Raw genomic sequence first — 22,401 nt, 5'->3', positions numbered from 1 at the left:
TAGTTATCTGACCAAACTCTAATTTATTACTTATTACTTACTATATTTATATGACACCCTTCATCAGAAGATCTCAGAGCAGTTCACAAGATGAAAATGCAAGATAAAAGCACAAAAAATAGTTAAGACTCTAGCCAGGGTCCTTAAAAAATGCCTTTATTGAGCCGCATTTCCAGCTGATGCCCACTGCAGTCTTGGTGACCACTATAACAAGATCCCACAGACAGACTTTGTATTTGTGGTCAACCTCAGGTGGAAGACATCACTCATTATCTGTTAGTCTGCCCCTTACACAGAGACCCAAGAGATCACTTCCTGAAATCTATGTTCACATAAGCAAGCAGGTACACCCTGGCAGAAGTGGTTCAGTTTCTTTTGAGAGACAGTAATAGCTTTGTAACACAGAGAGTGGCCCTTGTTTGTACTGGCGGGGGGAGGGGATCAGGAAAAAGGAGCTAGATAAAATTGCTATGTTGTTTTAGTGATTTTGAGGTTTAATTTTAAATCAGGCTAGATTTAAGCTTGGTGGTGTCTCTGGTATCTTCTCTCTTACATCATGGATGTTGGCTTATATTATGGATGCATGTTCAGGATTATTTTATTAATACTATTGTATGGGCTGTTGGGGGAGGTGTAGTACCTCTTCTGGGGACACATCATGCTCCTTCTGGGTTAATTTGCCTACCTTTCATCACCACCCTGCACTCAGCTCTCACCTGTAGCTCCTAGAAGCTGTCAGCATGGGACAGTGGCCACAATGCCAGGGAGATGCCTTTGCCTGGTCAGCGAAACCAGGTGAGGGGAGCTGATGCGTCTCAAACTCTCAGTGAGTTAGAGACTTCCCTTGCATTCAAAGACAGGCTCTTGAATTCCCCTGCATTCAAAGACAGGCTCTGGCAGACAAGACCAATAGTTGGTCCAATAGTCAAGAAAGCAGTTTCTGCACATGCTGTAGAGGAAAGTGAGGGGCAGGTGGGGCTTGTCAATCTGGGAAGGGAGCCCATCTAGAAGGACTACTCTGATACTAACCCTTTGCTGCCTTGTGGAATATCTTCGGGAGAAGAAAAGGCTAAAGAGTAAAGCCTGCAAAAATCCAGAGTGGAGTCCCTAAGGCCATTGGATGGTGCCTTGTATGCCTCCTTCTGGCAGCTCCTTTAGCCAACCAAACATACTGCTCTGCTTTCCTTTGGACCCCATCAGTGAGGCCAAGGAGGGGGCTTGTCATCTGGGCAGCCCAGGACATCTCCACACACGCTGCCCAGGGTTGTTCCCAAGGGAGGTCACTTTGGTGCTGCCAATGCAGTGGTTTGACTTAACTCCCAGAGGTGCACTCCATTTTCTCTTGTGTGTGTGAGAGAGAGAGTGACAGATGCCAAAAACTATTGCTACAAGTTTGTCATGGCCTTTGGCTAGAACCATAAATGTATTATCTAAAACCAGAACTAATGAAGGTTTGTGTTTTACTTTTTCAGGTCTAGCTGGTTCATGTTTGACTCGATTCAGCACTATGCCTTTTCTTTACTGCAATCCTGGGGACGTCTGCTATTATGCAAGTCGCAATGATAAGTCTTATTGGCTCTCAACAACAGCCCCTCTTCCAATGATGCCTGTGCAAGAAGAAGAAATCCAGCCTTATATCAGCCGTTGCTCCGTCTGTGAAGCGCCGGCTGTTGCCATAGCCATTCACAGCCAAGATGTCTCTATTCCACACTGTCCTGAAGGATGGCGCAGCTTGTGGATCGGCTATTCCTTCCTCATGGTATTTGCTTCTTTTCTTGATTGTGAAACAAAGATTTTAAAATATACCTCTATATCCTGCCTTCATGCATGCCTTCCCTTCCCACTTGACAGCCAACTAACCTGTGCAGTAAGTGCACTTTGGAAGTTGGCACAGCAAGAAGCAGCTCTTCCAAGCAGGAACAAGAAGGGGCAGAAACATTCAGTGTTTGAGTGGAAGAAAGAGATTCTCACTCAGCCAGATGGGCGGGGTAGAAATAATAATAATAATAATAATAATACCAATAGCAATGTTAAAACCAAACTGGAAACCAAAAGTTGCTGAAGTGACCCCTGAGGCATCTAAAGATAACAATTTGATTGCCCAAGTTCTCTGCTATGGTGATAAAAAATATTACTATAATTGAGAGTGCCTTTTGTGGAGTACATGGTAGAAAAGGGTTTGTACTGAGCTGCTTTTCATGGCATGGATCACAACCCACATATACAGGAATGTGACAAATGAATCATTTGTCAAAGTACTATAACTTACCTAAAATGCTAAGTATAGCTTGTGTCCAAGAAGATATCACGTTTAAATCATGTACATATATTCCAAGGGCTACAGTGAACTTCAGCTATAGAGTTATGATTTATCTTAGCATTTCCCAGATTTTGCTGATGCGGATATGCTGAAATCTGAACATCTCAATTTCTCCCTCAGTAACTTTTATGTGCATCTAAAATATAGGAGTTCCCAGCCCCCTTTGATTCTTACTTTACTTGTTTAATTATTTTTATAACTCACCTCTTATGAAAGTCAGTTCAGGAAGATATGTAAATATATAATAGCAGAAAGTAAACCATATAAAAATCAGAACAGCAGGATAAATCTGAATAAATTCCAATAAATACCAGAGAATAAAAACAGGAGCAGTACAATTCAATACCTTCACATGCCCAGAATTCTGCTATTGACGTATCCAAACACAGCTGGCTAGGGAGCAAAAACATCTGCAACTACATGCAAAGTTAAGGGGGCATTTACCGCTCCTGCCTCCCCCCTTCAAATGGGGCGCAACCAGAGATGACCCATTTTTGGCACTGTGAGAAATCAAGGAGAGGTTACCACATTCTGCAGGCAGAATCCAGGTGAACAGCAACGCCCACTTTTGTTCTATTAGCAGGAAGTTGGGTGCCAAGAAGGAGTTCCAAGCAATGGAGGTTCCTTTGAAGATCTTCTTAGTTCCTCACAATTTATTTTTATTTATTTTTATTTTAGACAATTCTAGGAGTATATTTTTCCACCAGGCAGCAGAGAATTGAACTTTCAGCCCCCTTTGTCCCCAGTAGAAAAAAAGTGCTGCCATCTTCAGTAAATGGAAAACACAGGAAAGGCATGCCTGGCTTCTTCTAGCACTAGACCAGCAGCCTTTTCACCCATCCCTGGATTCTGGCACCAGATCTCAGGAACCTGAAGAAGGGCCTCGCCAGATCTTCTGTATTTGTGTGGGATACTCTGAAAGCCCTCTTTGGCTTGAGATCACAGTTAACACAGTTAACATCATTTCCTTGAATTGCACTCAGAAATGCACAGGAAGACAGGGAAAGTGCTTGAACGGGGCAACGGGGGACTAGGGTTCCCCATGAGCTATGCCAGTCACCAGGTGACGGGATACGTTTTAAACGCATTTTCATAGCCAGATCTTACAGCTTTCTCACACTGATTCTCACAACGCTGAAGTATATTGGTATATTGGTTGCTGACTCATTCTTAATAATTCTGTATATTAAGGGAAATTTATCTCAATACTTAATGAAGAAAGATCTTGCAACTACGTCTCTTCCAGTTCCCACAGAGTAGTCTCAAGCAGATTTTTCAAGAAGCACTGGGAGGAATTTCCCTTGGTAAAGTGTATCTGCAAATGTGTCCAGATACAATTTGCTTGTGCAGATGTGTCGCCGCCTCCCCCCTTTGTTGGTGGCCTTTATCGTTGTTTTATTCATTCAGTTGCAAGAGAGAGGATTGGACCCTGACCAGATGGGCTACCTACTGAGAGAATCTCTTATTTTTTTTCTGGATTGGGTTTCATTTTATCAGCTTTTATCCAGTCCATTATTGATTCTAGATTCAGCACTTCTACAATTTTACCTGACTCCAATTAAGAGGGTGGTGTCACCCCCCCCCCTAAATATCTGTTCTTACTCAGCAGTTTCATATAGACGTTAGAAGCGTAGGAGACAAAAAAAGAGTCCTGTAGAACCAGTCACTCAAATCAATGATGGTGCTAGTACAGATTACAGTGGTACCTCTGGTTAAGTACTTAATTCATTCTGGAGGTCCGTTCTTAACCTGAAACTCTGCTTAACCTGAAGCACCACTTTAGCTAATGGGGCCTCCCGCTGCCACCACGCTGCTGAAGCACGATTTCTGTTCTTATCCTGAATCAAAGTTCTTAACCCGAGGTACTATTGCTGGGTAAGTGGAGTCTGTAACCTGAAGCGTATGTAACCCGAGGTACCACTGTATATACTTCTCTTATCTTGTATTTGAGCCTCCTACCTGGTCTCTCCTAGCACACTGCAGCTGGTGCCGAAGGTGGTGGACAGTCACTCGTGTCTCCAGGTAGCTGTTTGGAAGACTTCCGAGCAACACCATTCATCGAATGCAACGGTGCTCAGGGAACCTGCCACTACTTTGCAAACAAATACAGTTTCTGGCTTACCACCATTGACAATCAATTTCAACACTCCCCTTCAGCAGATACACTCAAGGCTGGACTCATCCGAACACACATCAGCCGATGCCAAGTGTGTATGAAAAATTTGTAAAAAAAAAAAAAAAAAAAAAAAAAAAAAAGTAAGTCATCTTGCAATGGCAAGGAACAAATCTTGTTGGTGCTTCTTTAACTTTGTTACCTCAAAAATTGAAATATCAGTTGATCACCATTTATCTGAAAGAACAAACCACTGCAATGGCTTACAACCAAGTTGGTTCTGCTTTCATTCCCATAATTTTCTAAGTAGTTTTTATTGTTGCAAAAAGGTTCTTTTCAGAGTTAAAAAAACTGGCAGGATATAATTTCCTAACACATTTGCTGCCCACTAGGTCTGATTTTGGATGCGGGTGGTGCTGCGGTCTAAACCAGAAAGTCAGAAAGTCGGCGGTTCGAATCTTCGTTACGGGGTGAGCTGCCGTTGCTCGGTCTCTACTCCTGCCAGCCTAGCAGTTTGAAAACATGTCAAAGTGCAAGTAGATAAGTAGGTACCACTCTGGCGGGAAGGTAAACGGCGTTTCCGTGCGCTGCTCTGCTTTCGGTGTTCCGTTGAACCAGAAGCAGCTTAGTCATGCTGGCCACATGACCCTGAAAAACTGTCTGTAGACAAACGCCGGCTCCCTTGGCCTGTAAAGCCAGATGAGCGCCGCAACCCCAGAGTCGTTCGTGACTGCACTTAACGGTCAGGGGTCCCTTTACCTTTACCTAGGTCTGATTTACAGCACTAAATGGGTTTTTATGCATTTTTACTGTATACTTAACCACTGAAAACAGCTCATAGTCATTGAATAGTAACTATACATTAAGATGGATGTGCAAACGTACATGGGAATCAGCTCAAAGAGCTGAAGTTTAAGTACCATTTTGGAACATAAAAATGATGAAAATAGAAGTTGCGCTCTGCCTATGTAAGACTTTCATCTGTAAGACTTTGGCTTCAATTCAGCCAGAAGTTAGGCATGTTTCAGAGCCACCAACATCAATAGAACTTTAAACCTGCGCCTACTTGTTGTATTTATGTTGCAACTTCATTTCAGGGCCAATTTTTTCCACCTAAATGCTTTTATTAAACAATATATTGCTTCATATGCATAATTGTCTCTATAGCTTACAGAACCTGCATAAGTGTTGCTTTTGACAGGTAACACACCAAACTCTTTGACATCTTGGACCAAATGTGGGATTGTAGCCTGCCCTGAGCTCCTTTGGGAAGAATAACATATAAATTAAATAATTTAATTAAATAAAATATATGTTGTGCTCACTGAGCCCCAAAACGCAACCAACAGGTGCACTGCACCAAGCGCAGAGTTTAGTTGTCTCTTAGTATTGCTGCAGGAAGTTAGATACCAGCAAGGCTTTCTTCAGCCATGCTACCGGACACATAAGAAAATGTTCCCTTTATCGCTGCTGCTCCCAGGTGACCATAAGGCTCAAGAAGGTGCCTTTGAGCTCCTTCCCTGGAGTCGATCAGGCTTCAATTCAAAACAACATGCTCTCTCCCATTGTACCCAAGAGGGACTTCTGAATACTCATGCTTAAGTTTCTGCTGCCAGTCTTTTCCTCTACTGCTCCCAGGTGCGAGCAGATGGAAGGAGGAAGCAAATTGTGCAAATGGCACAATTTTCTCCACCCAAGGAGAGTTAGGGCCTCTACAGAGATCCTGTTTTTTACACATTCATGACTGAGGCAGTTGTACACCATTCTGCTTTCAGTACTCTTCTGCTTTCAGTGCCTACAGAAGTTCCAGGGTGGACACATTGCTTCATTCTCAACAGGATGATGGACTCAAGGGCATCCTGATCAAATTTGCAGATGACACCAAACTGGGAGGGGTGGCTAACACCCCAGAGGACAGGATCACACTTCAAAACGACCTTGACAGATTAGAGAACTGGGCCAAAACAAACAAGATGAACTTTAACAGGGAGAAATGTAAAGTATTGCACTTGGGCAAAAAAAATGAGAGGCACAAATACAAGATGGGTGACACCTGGCTTGAGAGCAATATATGTGAAAAGGATCTAGGAGTCTTGGTTGACCACAAACTTGACATGAGCCAACAGTGTGACGCGGCAGCTAAAAAAGCCAATGCAATTCTGGGCTGCATTGGGCTTAGAACACACCACTTTCCACACAACTGTGTGATTCTAACAATGCAGTTCTGGTTCTGGGCAATTATTTGGCAAGACCTACAGGACAAATAGTGATCAATGAGTTTTGATTTTGTATAATGAATAAAAGATTGTATTTTAACATTGTATTTATTGTGTTTGGACTTATTGCAGTGTTTAAGCCATACATAATCTCATATGATGATACAAACACACTAGGCTTGAGTTTAGCGAAAGAAACGAAAGCATTTCAGCATGAAAGCCTAGCACTTCCAAACCCACCAAGCCATAGTTTTCACAATCTAGCCAATGAGCACATTTAGCTTGTGTGTGTAAATATTGTTGTACACCATGCCAAACTCCAAGTGGTGCAAGATTCCAGGGGTTCCAGGCACTTACTCCAGGTTTGATTTCCTTCGAATGAGGGATGTTGGAGACTGGTGTATTTATGATATATATGATTCAAGTAGGTAGCTGTGTTGGTCTGACGCAGTCGGGAGAAAAAAATGTCCAGTAGCACCTTACAGACCAACTAAGTTTCTTCTGGGTATAAGCCTTTGTGTGCATGCACACTTAGTTGGTCTCTAAGGTGCTACTGGACAATTTTTTTTATGATACATGGTTTATCTACACATATATTCAACCTGAGCTTAAGCTGGAGGGGCTCACAGCCTTAACACTCCAAAAGATCTTGTTTCTCTCATAGTCGCAGCCATGGCTCTCTCTCTCCAGCCTCTGCCTGCTTCTAGCTCTCAGCTCTCTCATACACTGGCTTTTAGCTTTCTCACTACCAGCCAGGGGAGAGAATGGAGGCCAATTTGCCCTCAGGCACGTAGCAACTTCTTCTGTTATATTAACAATGGTACTTAGGGCTGGTTCACACTGCATGCTGAACCAAACCTTGGTTTAGCAAGGCAGTGTGAAGGTGACGCTTGCAGCCACTTTGCTCCTTCAAGGCTCCTACTTCAGCGCTCCCTTCTCTCACTGGCCGTGAGTTGCAGCCAAGAGCAAGGTTTTGTGACTTTGCCGGCGGAGAGTTATGTCCTCTTGCTACACCTGGTAGACAAAGGCAGAAGTAGACTTTACAGGAAATAGGCTGGCTCCCTTTCAGTCTCTGTTTTACTTCTGCCTCAAACAAACGTAGGTAGGTAGTAGGATCGATGTCCATTCCATGGTGCCAATTCAAGACAATACCATGGTCAATATCAAAAGCTGCAGGTGCTCCTAGCTAGTCTTGCTTGAATTCACATAGTGTTCTATATAGGAAACCACAGCATATCTGAGCAGTTCCATCAGAATGCCATCCCCAGTAACTCTAAAAAATACAAAACTTGTCTTATATGATTACAGGTGGGTAGAAATTCTCATGACCTGATAAAGATCCTAAACAAACTTGGGGGGTTCTTGGGTTTGAAATGTGACACACGGTGATAAAGGTTTTGTTAACCTTCCAGACTAAGATTACAGCTAGCTTTTTAAATTCTCATCGCTCTTGTACATTATGCTGACAGAAGTGTGTGGGACTTTTCCCTTCCAATTGTGGCTCCATCCTTACAGCTATGAGAATGAAGTGTGTGGGGTTAACCAGTTTGAATCAGGACGGCTACATATCCAAAGCACCCAACTCTACAATTTATGGTTCTAAGAAACTATTTTTTTCTGTTCCTGCACTCTATATATGCACATCAGTCTTTTCTAGTTAGTACTTGTTTAGCACTTGTATTAACTTGTTTCTAGTTAGTACAATTTAGCAATTTTTGTATGCAAAAATATTGGCACTACTAAAATGGACAGGACAGATGAATGTGAAAAACAGTAGACAGATTAATATAACATATTTAATGTGGATAAATCACACTCAGCTGAATATAGAAGTTTTAAATAATTGCTTTAAAGTCAAATTTTATGCCACTGTTTCAAACCTTCCCCAATTAAGTGTTTGCCTCTGTTAATCCATTCTATTAATCAAGTTCAGTTTCATAGATCTATTATGCCAAAAAAGTAGTTGATCTGGTTCACCTTTATATTTTTTATATATCCTTCATTTGTTGTTTATTTGCAACAGCTGGATTGTATGTTTTTAGTTGTCTTGATATTATTTAAATCTACAGTTTGCAGTGACCCTTCAGTTTTCTGCTGCAAAATTACTGGTACTACCATCTCAAATACAGTTTCAAATACGTGGTCCACTTTATACCCTGTTTTTGCACTAGTTTCAAAACACATTTTTTCTGCTGCTGGAGCATTCTTCTCATCCAACATTTTGTATTTTAGGATCTTCTTATAAAGTGCTATGGCATCACTCATATGGACTTGTTTTTTCAACTTGGTAGAAATGAGACTGTTGATGGGCTGCTCGGGGGGCTGACGTTCACCTTCTGTTTCTGGCAAAAAGGCAAAAGCATCTGTGAGATCCACTTTGTTCCCAACAATAGCAAAGATGCAGTCTGCACTGGCAGTGTCTGTCAAGGCCAGGAACCGATCCTCAAGTTCCAAGATGCTCTGCAAGTTGGTTACATCGTAAGTGAGGATAACAGCTGCTGCTCCTCTGCAGTACATAGATCCAAGTCCATGAAATTGTTCTCGACCTAGAAGACAGAAAATAACATGGATGTATGAAGCACAACTTCATTCAGTCTATATTCAATTATATAACAAACAAGCAAACAGATTCTCCAGCAGCATCACAGAAGTATGTGGTATGAGAGACAGGTCTGCCTTGGCCACCCTCTCTCTCCTAGTGAGTCTTCCCCAATTCTTCTTGCTCTGCTGCTCAGTCACAGAGTTTCTGGGCTTCTTATCCCCTTTAACCTCCTTCTTTCCAGTTAGGGAACAATATCTCTCTCACTTGCTCAGCAGAGGACCTTGGATGCTTTTAAACTGAGTTGAACTTGCCACCCCAACATGACATCCATATCTTCTCCAGAGCTTTGGCATAAATAGACAGAAGACAGAAATGGAAGGTGTTATCTGACAATACTGAGCAGTCTCTTAGCTCACTATGCCATGATGACCCCCCCTCCAAAACATCTTTGGGCCTTCAACAGCCTTTCACTCTTGAACAACATATTGTTACATGCCACCCCAATCCACACAGCAGGGTGAGATTCCGGGGTTACAGGTACTTTTGGAAATGAGGCACAGTGGAGACTGGTGTCTTTATGATCTATGGTCTATTTACACAGATATACCACCTGAGTCAAGGGACACAGGTGGCACTGTGGGTTAAACCACAGAGCCTAGGGCTTGCTGATTGCAAGGTCGGCAGTTTGAATCCCTGGGACGGGATGAACTCCCATTGTTCGGTCCCTGCTCCTGCCAACCTAGCAGTTCAAAAGCACGTCAAAGTGCAAGTAGATAAATAGGTACCACTTTGGTGGGAAGGTAAACGGCGTTTCCGTGTGCTGCTCTGGTTCGCCAGAAGCGGCTTAGACATGCTGGCCACATGACCCAGAAGCTGTATGCCGGCTCCCTTGGCCAATAAAGTGAGATGGGCGCTGCAACCCCAGAGTCAGCCATGACTGGACCTAATGGTCAGGGGTCCCTTTACCTTTACCTTACCACCTGAGTCTACAATGGAGGGGCTCCCAGCATTCATCCCCCAGGAGGTTCTTCCTTCTCCCATAGCTCCAGCACCTTTGAACTTTAAGCAGACCTCAAACATGGCTCTCAAACTTGGCTCCTGGCTCTCTCCAGTTTGCTGCTTCCTATCTCCGTTGCATAAGACCTACCTGAACTCTAACCTAAAACACTGGCATTGTCTTTTAAACTAACTCTCTGTTGAAGGTGACCCTTTGTATTAATGCAGGACTATGCTATCCTCTCAAAATAAAACAAGCTTGACTTACATTAACTTCTAGCACTATTAACAATTCCCTTGGTTTAAAGAGGTGTCTGACATACAGCTTAATAATTAATTAGATTCTGATATGTGGAAGTCCGACACACAGTTTTAACTCAATTTTAATTCAATTCTTGATCTGAATTTTAGAGTGTCTTGCACTTACAAACTCATAACAAACTCCTGGGCTAGGAGAGAACAGGTTTACTACCAGATTTTAATCTGGTAGCAATCTTGTTCTCCAGAAGATTGTCCCACAACCTTTGGAACTATTCCTGCCATTCACTTCGGAGACAGGAGCACCTTGCAGGAATTTCTCTAATTCAGAGGGGCTCCCTCCTTCACTTCCCTGTAGGAGTGGGTAAAACATGTCCCCGACTGTGTGTCAAACCCCTCAGAGTCTTGGCAGGCTGCAATGGGGGTCTCAAACTCCACCCACCACTTTCTCCATGCCAAGGACTGCTAGATGCTGCTGCTCATCAGAATTTTCCCACAACTGAAAGGATCTTTGAAAAATATTTCACTGCCAAAGCTCAGCCCTAAACTGTTTATATAAAAGCTTCTCCACAGCATGATAATTTTATACATTTTATTCACTTCCTGCCCCTCAAACAAGACCCCTCCACTATTGTAACATTTCTTCATAGGAGAATTTCACTAGTCCCTTAATAATTTTGCCTGCCCAAAAACACTTAAACTGATCAATATAAGATACTAAAATAAAGGTGTTGACAATTCATAATTCAACGGACCTCGAAATCATTTCATGGAATGTTAACGGCTTAAAAAATAAGACTAAAAGAAAAAAGGTGGAGCAGTTATGTAAGGATTTCAGGGGGTTACTCAAGAGCAATCAGGCAAATGCCTCCCTGGTCGGCTGTAAAGCCTCGTTATTGGTGCCAAAAAACCTTCACCGTGCAGAGCGCCATTTTTCCGTGGCTGGCTCATTCACTGGCAGAATCTGTGAGTGGGCGGTCCTGTCAGTAAGCATTCCAAAAGACGTCAGTCCTGCTAGCACACCTTTTCCAGGGTCGGAGCGGCAGTATTTTTAACCCTCTTCGCTCTCTCCTGCAGGCATACTCAATCCACAACTTTCCCCCCTCTTCTCCTGCCTCCGGGGGGGGGGGGGGGGTTTATGTTCTTTGCCGATGGAAATTTAGTCTTTTACAAAAGGCTTTCCAAGACTTCAGCTTGCAGCCTCATTGCTTCAATCTTTTTACAAAAGGGGGAGGCGGACTTCCTGTGTTGAACCTCCCCCGTTTCGATGCCAAATTAAACGTTTAAAGATCCAATTTTCCCGATTCAGCTCTACTCACGGGTAGTTACTTTGAAGTCAAATTGTCGACAGGAAAAAGTCCGTGCTCTCCGGCAACAGCTATGTGGCTTCGCTCCGTGGAAGAAGCAGACGATTCGAAGCACCGCGCCGCTCACCCCACGTCGCTCCGGTATCCAGCAGAATTTCAGTGGTTAAGATGAATGTGATGCCTAAGTTTATTTTTCTGTACCAAATGATACCAACTATTGGAGGGGTGGGATGTTTTAAAGTATGGCAAAAAGACCTTTCAAGATTCATTTGGCAAAGTAAACCACCAAGAATTAAACACAAATTATTCATAGATAATAAAAATAGAGGGGGACTGGCACTCTCTGATTTAAAATTATATTATGACGCGGTTTGCCTAAATTGGCTAAAGGAATGGATGAGTTTACAAAATGGAGATTTATTAGATCTTGAAGGCTTTGACAACCGTTTCGGATGGCATGCTTATTTGGGTTACGAAAAGGTTAAGGTCCACAGGGGCTTTCTTAATCATATTGTAAGAAAGTCATAGAGTTTGGGAGAAGCATAAAGATCTAATAGAGCTGAAAACACCCTGGTGGATCTCGCCTGTAGAAGCACCAACAGCCAAAAAAATATATATATGGAAGTGAATTGGGTTAAATATAAAGAACTTTTAGAAGAAAGGGATAATAAATTTAAATTAAAAGAATATGAGGAGATAAAACATCATTTAACGGGATGGATCTAGTACCATCAGGTCAACAAAGTGTTCAACGCCAACAAGAAAAAAGGGTTTGCCAATGAGATTTCATTATTAGATAAAACATTATTACAAAGTAAGACAAAACTAATTTCTAAAATATATCAAATTTTATTGGAATGGGAGGTCAAGGAGGAACAGATAAAAGATGTAATGATCAAATAGGCCATAGATTTAGGAACACCCATACTGCTATCACTATTGGAAAAAATGTGGAATGAAATTCGGAAATTCTCAGCTTGTGAATCGATAAAATTAAAGCTTTCCAATGAAGAATTAAAAAAAAAATAAGCAAAATTTCAACAAGAAAACAAAAGCTTTCTTGCTGGGAATTTTAGACACAGACTTAATTTTTTTAAAACAATTATGCCACAGCAGCAGCAATATCCCTAATTGCCAAATATTGGAAAAAGGAGGAAACCCGAACAAAAAAAGATTGGCAAGAATTTCCCCCCGATTATATAGAAATGGCCAGAACAACAGAGGCAATTAGGGGTAAATCAAAACAAAAATTTCAAAAGGACTGGGATAAATACAGATATTATCTTAAAAAGCAGTGCCCGCAAATTAACACTTGGTCTTGTTTTGATTAATTTCTGCAAAAAACAAATGACAATGTAAAAATTGATATTTGAATGAAAGAGATAAGGGGAGAATTGGAACTATTAAAAAAAGGAAACAGTTTATAAAAGGATGTAAATGAAACTGCTTTGAGGAGGAATGGAACTCAACCAGAAGAAAAGATGAAATGAAATATGGTATAATTATATTATTTTTTCTAATTTATACTGGATCTTAGTACTGTACAATATATTTATCTTTTATTCTTTTTAGTTATTCATATTTGTGTCTAATTTTTATTTTTTCTTCTTTTTCTTTTTGTAGGTTCATTTATAATTTTCATTTTCATCTGGGGGTGTGGGTGTTTGTGTAGTAAAATTGAAATAAAGATGAGGTTTTTTAAAATAATAATTCTTTTCTGAGGTGCAAACATTCATAAATGATGATATGATCATTTTAAATTGTTCAACCATCAACTGTTGAACAATACCAACAGCCACTAGGAAATCCAAAGGTACCTTTGCCATGCTGGATGCATTTGATGTTTGGGATATTATTAACAACACAGTCTACCTTAATATTTCCACCTTAACATCACAGCCACAGCATGACTTATCTCATAGAAAATTCTTTACCACAGCTGAAAATGGCCACTTTCTTTTACGTTTTTAATTCTTTAGCAGCAAGAAACAGAAATATTTTTAAAAGATTTTTCACACAAGGGTTCCACCACTTGTCCATTTAATCTTTATTGTCAACCATAAAGCAGGCTTTTTGCTCTGCCTTAGGCACAGCTTGCAGTGCTTGGTTCAGTACAGAACATTCAGTCCTCAACTTACTTTCTGCCAAGAAAACTCCATGGACAAAGACAAAAGGCATATAAAAGTTATGACGCTGGAAGATGAGCCCCTCAGGTCGGAAGGCGTCCAACATGCTACTGAGGAAGAGCGGAGGACAAGGACAAGTAGATTCAGAGCTGATGAAGTGGCTGGGCCAAAGCCGAAAGGACGCTCAGTTGCGGATATGCCTGGAAGCGAAAGGAAAGTCCAATGCTGTAAAGAAAAATATTGCATAGGAACCTGGAATGTAAGAACCATGAACCTGGGTAAGTTGGATGTGGTCAAAAATGAGATCGCAAGACTAAATATTGACATTCTGGGCATCAGTGAACTAAAATGGACGGGAAGGGGCGAATTCAGTTTGGATGACCACCATACCTGTGGGCAAGAATCCCGTAAAAGAAATGGAGTGGCCCTCATAGTCAACAAAAGAGTGGCGAAAGCTATACAGTGGTGCCCCGCAAGACGAATGCCTCGCAAGACCGAAAACCTGCAAGACGAAAGGATTTTCCGTCTGCAGAGGCGCTTCGCAAGACGAATTTCCCTATGGGCTTGCTTCGCAAGACGAAAAATGGCGAAAAAAATAGAATTTTTTTTTTTTGCTCCAAAACCCCTTATTCTGAATCGCTAAGCTGCTAAAAGCATTTTAGCAGCAAAACCGCTAATCCCCCCCCCAAAGCCGTTTTTAGCCCTTTTTTAGCCAATAGCGCTAATAGCGCTACTCCGTCAATGGGCTTGCTTCGCAAGACGAAAAAACCGCAAGACGAAAAGACTCACGGAATGGATTCTTTTCGTCTTGCGAGGCACCACCGTACTGGGATGCAATCTCAAAAATGATAGAATGATCTCGATACGAATCCAAGGCAGACCTTTTAACATCACAGTAATCCAAGTTTATGCACCAACCACTGGTGCTGAAGAAACTGAAATTGACCAATTCTATGAAGACTTACAACACCTTATAGAATTGACACCAAAGAAGGATGTTCTTCTCATTATAGGGGATTGGAATAGGGAGTCAAGAGATAAAAGGAACAACTGGCAAATTTGGCCTTGGAGTTCAAAACGAAGCAGGGCAAAGGCTAATAGAGTTCTGGCAAGAGAACAAGCTGGTCATCACAAACGCTTTTCCAACAACACAAGAGACGACTCTACACATGGACATCACCAGATGGGCAGCATCGAAATCAGATTGATTATATTCTCTGCAGCCAAAGATGGAGAAGCTCTATACAGTCAGCAAAAACAAGACCTGGAGCGGACTGTGGCTCAGATCATCAGCTTCTTATAGCAAAATTCAAGCTTAAACTGAAGAAAGTAGGAAAAACCACTGGGCCGGTAAGATACAATCTAAGTCAAATCCCTTATGAATACACAGTGGAAGTGAGGAACAGGTTTAAGGATTTAGATTGGCTAGACAGAGTGCCTGAAGAACTATGGATGGAGGCTCGTAACATTATACAGGAGGCAGCAACGAAAACCATCCCAATGAAAAGGAAATGCAAGAAAGCAAAGTGGCTGTCCAACGAGGCCTTACAAATACCGGGGGAGAGAAGGCAAGCAAAATGCGAGGGAGATAGTGAAAGATACAGGAAATTGAATGCAGACTTCAAAAAATAGCAAGGAGATACAAGAAGGCCTTCTTAAACGAGCAATGCAAAGAAATAGAGGAAAACAACAGAATGGGAAGAACCAGAGATCTGTTCAAGAAAATTGGAGATATGAAAGGGACATTTCGTACAAAGATTACCATAATAAAGGACAAAAGTGGTAAGGACCTAACAGAAGCAGAAGACATCAAGAAGAGGTGGCAAGAATACACAGAGGAATTATACCAGAAAGATATGGATGTCTCGTACACCCCAGGTAGTGTGGTTGCTGACCTTGAGCCAGACATCCTGGAGAGTGAAGTCAAATGGGCCTTAGAAAGCACAAGGCCAGTGGAAGTGATGATATTCCAGCTGAACTACTTAAAATTTTAAAAGATGATGCTGTTAAGGTGCTACACTCAATATGCCAGCAAGTTTGGAAAACTCAACAATGGCCAGAGGATTGGAGAAGATCAGTCTACATCCCAATCCCAAAGAAGGGCAGTGCCAAAGAATGCTCCAACTACCGCACAATTGCACTCATTTCACACGCTAGCAAGGTTATGCTTAAAATTCTTCAAGGAAGGCTCAAGCAGTATGTGGACCGAGAACTCCCAGAAGTGCAAGCTGGATTTAGAAGAGGCAGAGGAACCAGAGACCAAATTGCAAACATGCGCTGGATTATGGAGAAAGCTAGAGAGTTCCAGAAAGACATCTACTTTTGCTTCATTGACTATGCAAAAGCCTTTGACTGTGTCGACCACAGCAAACTATGGCAAGTTCTTAAAGAAATGGGAGTGTCTGATCACCTCATCTGTCTCCTGAGAAATCTCTATGTGGAACAAGAAGCTACAGTTAGAACTGGATATGGAACAACTGATTGGTTCAAAATTGGGAAAGGAGTACAACAAGGCTGTATATTGTCTCCCTGCTTATTTAACTTATATGCAGAATTCATCATGCGAAAGGCTGGGCTGGATGAATCCCAAGCCAGAATTAAGATTGCCGGAAGAAATATCAACAACCTCAGATATACACATGACACAACCTTGATGGCAGAAAGTGAGGAGGAATTAAAGAACCTTTTAATGAGGGTGAAAGAGGAGAGCGCAAAATATGGTCTGAAGCTCAACATCAAAAAAACGAAGATCATGGCCACTGGTCCCATCACCTCCTGGCAAACAGAAGGGGAAGAAATGGAGGCAGTGAGAGATTTTACTTTCTTGGGCTCCATGATCACTGCAGATGGTGACAGCAGTCACGAAATTAAAAGACGCCTGCTCCTTGGGAGAAAGGTGATGGCAAACCTAGACAGCATCTTAAAAAGCACAGACATCACCTTGCCAACAAAGGTCCGTATAGTTAAAGCCATGGTTTTCCCAGTAGTGATGTATGGAAGTGAGAGCTGGACCATAAAGAAGGCTGATCGCCGAAGAATGGATGCTTTTGAATTCTGGTGCTGGAGGAGACTCTTGAGAGTCCCATGGACTGCAAGAAGATCAAACGCTCACTGGAAGGACAGATCGTGAAGCTGAGGCTCCAATACTTTGGCTACCTCATGAGAAGAGAAGACTCCTTGGAAAAGACCCTGATGTTGGGTAAGATGGAGGGCACAAGGAGAAGGGGACGACAGAGGACGAGATGGTTAGACAGTGTTCTCGAAGCTACAAACATGAGCCTGACCAAACTGCGGGAGACAGTAGAAGACAGAAGTGCCTGGCGTGCTCTGGTCCATGGGGTCACAAAGAGGACACGACTAAACAACAACAACAGCATTAAACATTAAAAACTTCCCTAAACAGATGTCTTCAGATGTCTTTTAAAAGTAAGATAGTTGCTTATTGCCTTGAAATCTGCTGGGAGGGCGTTCCACAGGGTGGGCACCACCACTGAGAAGGCCCTCTGCCTGGTTCCCTGTAAGCTCACTTCTCACAGGTTGCCAGAAGGCCCTCAGAGCTGGACCTCAGTGTCCGGGCTGAATGATGAGGGTGGAGATTATCTTTCAGGTATACAGGCCGTTTAGGGTTTAAAGGTCAGCACCAACACTGAACTGTGCTTGGAAATGTACTGGGAGCCAATGCAGATCTTTTAGGACTGGTGTTAAGTGGTCTCAACGGCCGTCACCAGTCTAGCTGCCGCATTCTGGATTAATTGCAGTTTCCGAGTCACCTTCAAAGGTAGCCCCACGTAGAGCGCATTGCAGTAGTCCACGCAGGAGATAACCAGAGCATGCACCACTCCGCTGAGACAGTCTGTGGGCAGGGAGGGTCTCATCCTGCATACCAGATGGAGCTGGTAGACAGCTGCCCTGGACACAGAATGGACCTGCGCCTCCATGGACAGCTGTGAGTCCAAAATGACTCCCAGGCTGCGCACCTGGTCCTTCAGGGGCACAGTTGCCCCATTCAGGACCAGGGAATCACCCAAACCTGCCCACCCCGTCCCCCCAAAACAGTACTTCTGTCTTGTCAGGATTCAACCTCAATCTGTTAGCCGCCATCCATCCTCCAACTGCCTCCAGGCACTCACACAGAACCTTCACCGCCTTCACTGGTTCCTCCAGACACTCTGTTCAGGCTTCTTCCCCACTTTGGGGCTGCTAATACAGTGGTACCTCTGGATGCAAATGGGATCTGTTCCGGAGCCCCATTCGCATCCTGAAGTGAACGCAACCCACGTCAGAGCGTTCCGATTTGCCGCTTCCGTGCATGTGTGTGACATCATTTTGAGCATCTGCGCATGTGCGAGTGGCGAAACCCGGAAGTAACAGGTTCCGTTACTTCCGTGTCGCCGCGGAGTGTAACCTGAAAACGCTCAACCCGAAGCTACTTCAACCAAAGGCGCCCTCCATTGTCTCACCAGACAGATGGCAACAACATGTCACACAAGGCCAGAGGTGTCTTGCCTAAGACAATTTGTGCATCCGCAGAGGAAACATATATCCAAATATATGCCTAATGCTGCTATTAGGTAAAAAAGCATGCAGGCTGCAATCAAAACAACACATTGTTATGAGTTTTGGAGGCGGAGGAAGTAGGCTGAATCCACACTATGCCCAAGCTGGCATTGGCAAGGACTTGGGCCTCTTGTGTCTCTCCGTCTACATTCCCCCCTCTTCTGCCCCCGTGTATATTTGCGATCACCACGGAAGCTTCTGTCAGAGCGGACGCTGCTCCGCCAATGCTCCTGCCCTTCTAAGCGCCACAGGCGTAGTAGCCACGTTATCCGGGGCAGGAAAACCTGCGGAGAGCCTCGTGCCCCCGACGGACTGGGACAAGAGGCCGCGAGGTCGGCGGCGTCCGTCTTTCAGACGTGACGAGACTCTTGCCGCCTTGGCTGCCCGGGAGGCCGGGGCGGGAAGAGGCCGGCTCGGCCTTGGCCGCTCCGCGGGGCCACGCCGGGCGCCGTCGAAGCGCTTCTTCCCGACTCCGGTGCTCGGCGCCCGCGGCCCCTCTTCGGGCAAGGGCGCTCTCGGCCCGCCGCCGCTCACCTGCCGTGTCCCAGACGGAGATGCTGTGCGGCCCCCACTGGCGGAGGCAGAAGGCGCCGCCGACGGTGCTGGCGGTGTCGCAGAAGCGGCGCTCGGTGTAGCGTTGCAGCAGCGACGTCTTGCCCACGTTCACGTCGCCCAGGAGCACCACCTTCCCGTCGGGCTTCATGCTCGCTCCGCGCCCGGAGCCGCCCAGGGAAACTTCGCCGGGGCGGCGCGGAAGAGGAAGGGCGGCGCCGGGCCGGGACCTGGGCTGGGCCGGACGCGGCTTCAGGCTCTGCTCCGGCGGCGGAGTCGGGGGTTCAGGCGGCGCTGCGCTCGCTCAGGCGGGAGCCCCGACGGGAGGCCGGCCGGAGGGGAAGAGCTCCGTCCCTCTCGGCGCGGAAGGGAGGCTCTCGGGGCTCGCAGCTCGGAAGGCCCGGCTGCTGGGCGAGGGATCCGCAAGGAAATCTCCCAGGCTGCGGCCAAGGAAACAGTCCGAGGAATAAGCCTGGTCTTGTTTGGACGCTGCGCGTCTGGCTGGGCGCCTTCCCTGGAGTCGAGGAGAGACCCCGGGACCCCCACAGGCCAGGCGCAAAAGGGGGTGGGCAAAGACCCTGGCCCGAGGCGAGTTTCTGCAGACACCCACTCGCTCCCCAGACAAAACAGAGGCGGCTTCAGAGTCCCCAGGACACAGTCCAGCCGGGCCAAAACACCTGGGGAAGGAGGGAAGGAGGCACCTAGGAAAAGGGAGCCGTCTAAGGGCCAGAGAAACCCAAAGAGCTGCATTCAGTCTGGGCCTGAATGGCCCATAAACCAGAAAAAAGAAAATGGGGAAAGAGAGACAAAGCAGTAGAAAGCACTTCCATTTCTCCATCCGCCTATTATGGATATTCTGATTATTCAAAGTATTCCAAACATTCACTCTAAAATAATGTCCAGCTGTATTCACTCTAACATAATGTCCAGCTGCAATGCCCAATTCAATCTGCTAAACATTGTTTTCTCAATTTTCAATCCCAGTTGCTTCAAATTCATTCGTTTTCCTTTCCACACAAAAAGTCCAAAAACGGTTCTTCAGTGGTTATTGTCACTAGATATCCAGAATAGTCTTCCTCCACAACTTAATTTATACATTTTATAATTAACATATAACAGTTTCACAATTTAAGAACAATATGAAACAACCCCTAACCCCCAAATAAAACAACACCCACCATGCATTTAAAATATCCAAGTTAAAGCCCCATCCCCAGTAAAACAATCATTTTATCACAAATGATAAAATGGCCCCACACCCATGTCTTCCCAGAAGTGCTGCCCCCAAAGGGACGCCCCCTTTTGGTGGTGGCCCCTCCATGGGCTTTATAGAGCTGTTCCCAAAGCAGGTTTTAACACATGTGGATTACAGAGGATTTAGTCACAGGGTCTACCTCATCTCTCACAGGAGATTAGCCTAGTTTAGTTAGCTTTTGACATTCCAAGTCTTAATTAAATTCTAGTACCTCCTGGACCAGGAATTTAGGGGAATCTGGCACCCACAAACTCCTAACACTATACTTGCATGGGCAGGGCAATTTTAAAGGCTGAAAACTAAACCTACAAAAATCCCCCCCAAAGTAAGACCAGGTTAGAAGGATCTCCTTGCTGCTGCCATTTGTCAGCTCCCAATAAAATGGGAGAAGCAATGTGCTGATGCTTCTTCACAACAACTACTTCCGAATTTCTGCTACTTCTGCTTTGTGAGACTTTCTCAGGGCCAACTAAGAAACACCCTGTGCAGATGAGAGGCTTCTCTCCATTTCACACCCACCCACCCTTAATATAGGAAAAGTTGTTATATGACTCCTTTTCCTACAGGCTTTTCCTACAGTTCCTTTTCTTCCAAAAAGCCCCCTTCCTGCCCCATTTCCCCCTGCCAGTGGGGAGGCTGCTGGAGTGGTACCATTTCAATCGGAAACTTGGCCTGTGAGAGGCAAAGAACGGGAAGGTGGCCTCCTGCTGCTTTACCCGTCCGCTGAAGCCTTGCTTCCTGGGGGCAATGAGATCTCGTGAGGGGCCTGCAAGATCTCTCCAGAGGCCACAGCCACTTCTCACGTCTCTTATTTATACCCCACCCATCTGACTTGGTTGCCCCAGCCACTCTGGCCAGCTTCCAACGTATATAAAAAACATAATGCATTAAAAAAACTTCTATACAGGGCTGGCTTCTGGTGTCTTCTAAAGGTTGCCTAGTTGACTCCGCAGTCACATAGCTATGACCTCCAACATTTCTCCGATAAAAATAGGGATGCCATAACGAAAAGCCGGACATTCTGGGATCAATTCAGAAACTGGGACCATTCCTGGGAAAGAGGGGCCCTTGAAGGGCCTGCACTTCTCTGGCAGCTGCCTCCGTCTGCCTCGTGGGCTGGCTGCCCTGGCTTAAGAGTGAGGCCTGTGTAAAAAACCAAAATCTGCCCTTATTCCCTTATGGGGAACACAAGAGCACTTATAGAGTGCTTTGTAGGTTCTCCATCGGTCGGAGAAAATAACAAGAAGCCAACCAGAGAATATTGAGAAGCAAAGCAGCTCGTAAGCCTGATCTTTATTGAACTATGTTCAACAGGGTGCCCCCTTCACATGCAGCAGAAGGAGGACCCACAACCCAGGTGTGCCAGCCCTTATATAGACATTTTAAATGCCCGCCCAGGAGTCCAAGACCACCCCCAGAAACATCATACATACATCACAGAAGGGGTGTAGCCCAAGACCATCCCCTAGACACATCATACCTACATGACAGAAGGGGCAGTCTACAACAGAAATCTGAGTGCATCGTTTATCTCCTGTCGTCGTTTACCTCCTGTCTGGCAGGCTACCTGTTCATGCTTACTTGACTGGATACCCTGGGGCGCCTAGCCAGTCTTTTGTAGTGACAAACAGTTCCTGAGCTAGGTCATACACAGATATACCCTTAAGACAGGTTTTGTGAATGAAAAGACAATGGGGAGGTTTTTCCATTTTCCTTTGACCTTGCAGAGAAAACATTTGGTCAGTTTGGGAGCCAAAATGGTTCCAGGGCTGCCCTCCTGTGCTGCCTCAGACATGTGGCCCATACATTTTCAATAAAAATCAGTAAAAATACATAGCTGACCCAGGTTCTGCCCCACCCCCAACAAAAATCCTGGTTACACCCCCGGTTCCAGCACCTTTTTCTGGAAAGGGAGGTTGCCTCACCGGGTTGTTGTGGCAGAGACAAGACAGACAGACAGGCGACTCTGCAGCCTCCTCCCCCCGGGGTGGAAACCAGTCCTTTGGCTTGAATGCCGGGGTCTTTTCTGAGGGGGTGGGATCGTGTTTTCATCTAGGGTTTTGTTTTTGTTTTTTTGCAAAGAAAGAACGGTTTCTTTTATGTTATAAAATGCTGGCCTTCAAGCGCGTGTGGACGCGTGTGTGTTTGTTTCTTCCTTA

At 44.5% G+C, this 22,401-nt stretch overlaps 2 protein-coding genes across 3 annotated transcripts in view; one reads left to right on the top strand and one right to left on the bottom strand.

Annotated features, from left to right (window-relative positions):
- The window catches only part of COL4A2 (collagen type IV alpha 2 chain), a 171,778-nt gene extending 165,022 nt beyond the window's left edge, over nucleotides 1-6,756 (top strand). Inside the window, exons 47-49 of one of the 2 annotated variants that reach the window (XM_083435542.1) lie at nucleotides 1,473-1,759; nucleotides 4,294-6,328; nucleotides 6,522-6,756. In XM_083435542.1, coding sequence (XP_083291668.1) covers nucleotides 1,473-1,759; nucleotides 4,294-4,548 — 542 coding nt within the window. In that variant the 3' untranslated portion in view covers nucleotides 4,549-6,328; nucleotides 6,522-6,756. Of the gene's footprint in view, nucleotides 1-1,472; nucleotides 1,760-4,293; nucleotides 6,434-6,521 lie in introns of both variants that reach the window. The other variant, XM_083435543.1, reaches the window with a different exon arrangement.
- A 1,677-nt stretch (nucleotides 6,757-8,433) lies between these two features.
- Nucleotides 8,434-19,517, bottom strand: RAB20 (RAB20, member RAS oncogene family). Its single transcript, XM_083435648.1, has 2 exons — nucleotides 18,970-19,517; nucleotides 8,434-9,195 (listed from the first exon to the last, which is right to left on the bottom strand). The coding sequence occupies exons 1-2, from the start codon at nucleotides 19,136-19,138 to the stop codon at nucleotides 8,660-8,662; spliced, it is 705 nt and encodes a 234-aa protein (XP_083291774.1). The 5' UTR covers nucleotides 19,139-19,517; the 3' UTR covers nucleotides 8,434-8,659.
- Between the last annotated feature and the right edge of the window lie 2,884 nt (nucleotides 19,518-22,401).

This window comes from Podarcis tiliguerta, assembly GCF_965153285.1.
Source record: "Podarcis tiliguerta genome assembly, chromosome: 3".
Taxonomy (NCBI): domain Eukaryota; kingdom Metazoa; phylum Chordata; class Lepidosauria; order Squamata; family Lacertidae; genus Podarcis; species Podarcis tiliguerta.
Note: the sequence above shows the minus strand (reverse complement) of the source record. Positions and strands in the feature narration are given on the sequence as shown.

Bases quoted from the DNA above. Each gene is read 5' to 3' on its own strand.
- RAB20 (XM_083435648.1), bottom strand. From the start codon at position 19,138: ATGAAGCCCGACGGGAAGGTGGTGCTCCTGGGCGACGTGAACGTGGGC. The intron at 9,196-18,969 runs GTGAGCGGCGGC...TCTGTCTTCTAG, and splicing joins CTCCGTCTGGGACACGGCAG to GTCGAGAACAATTTCATGGA.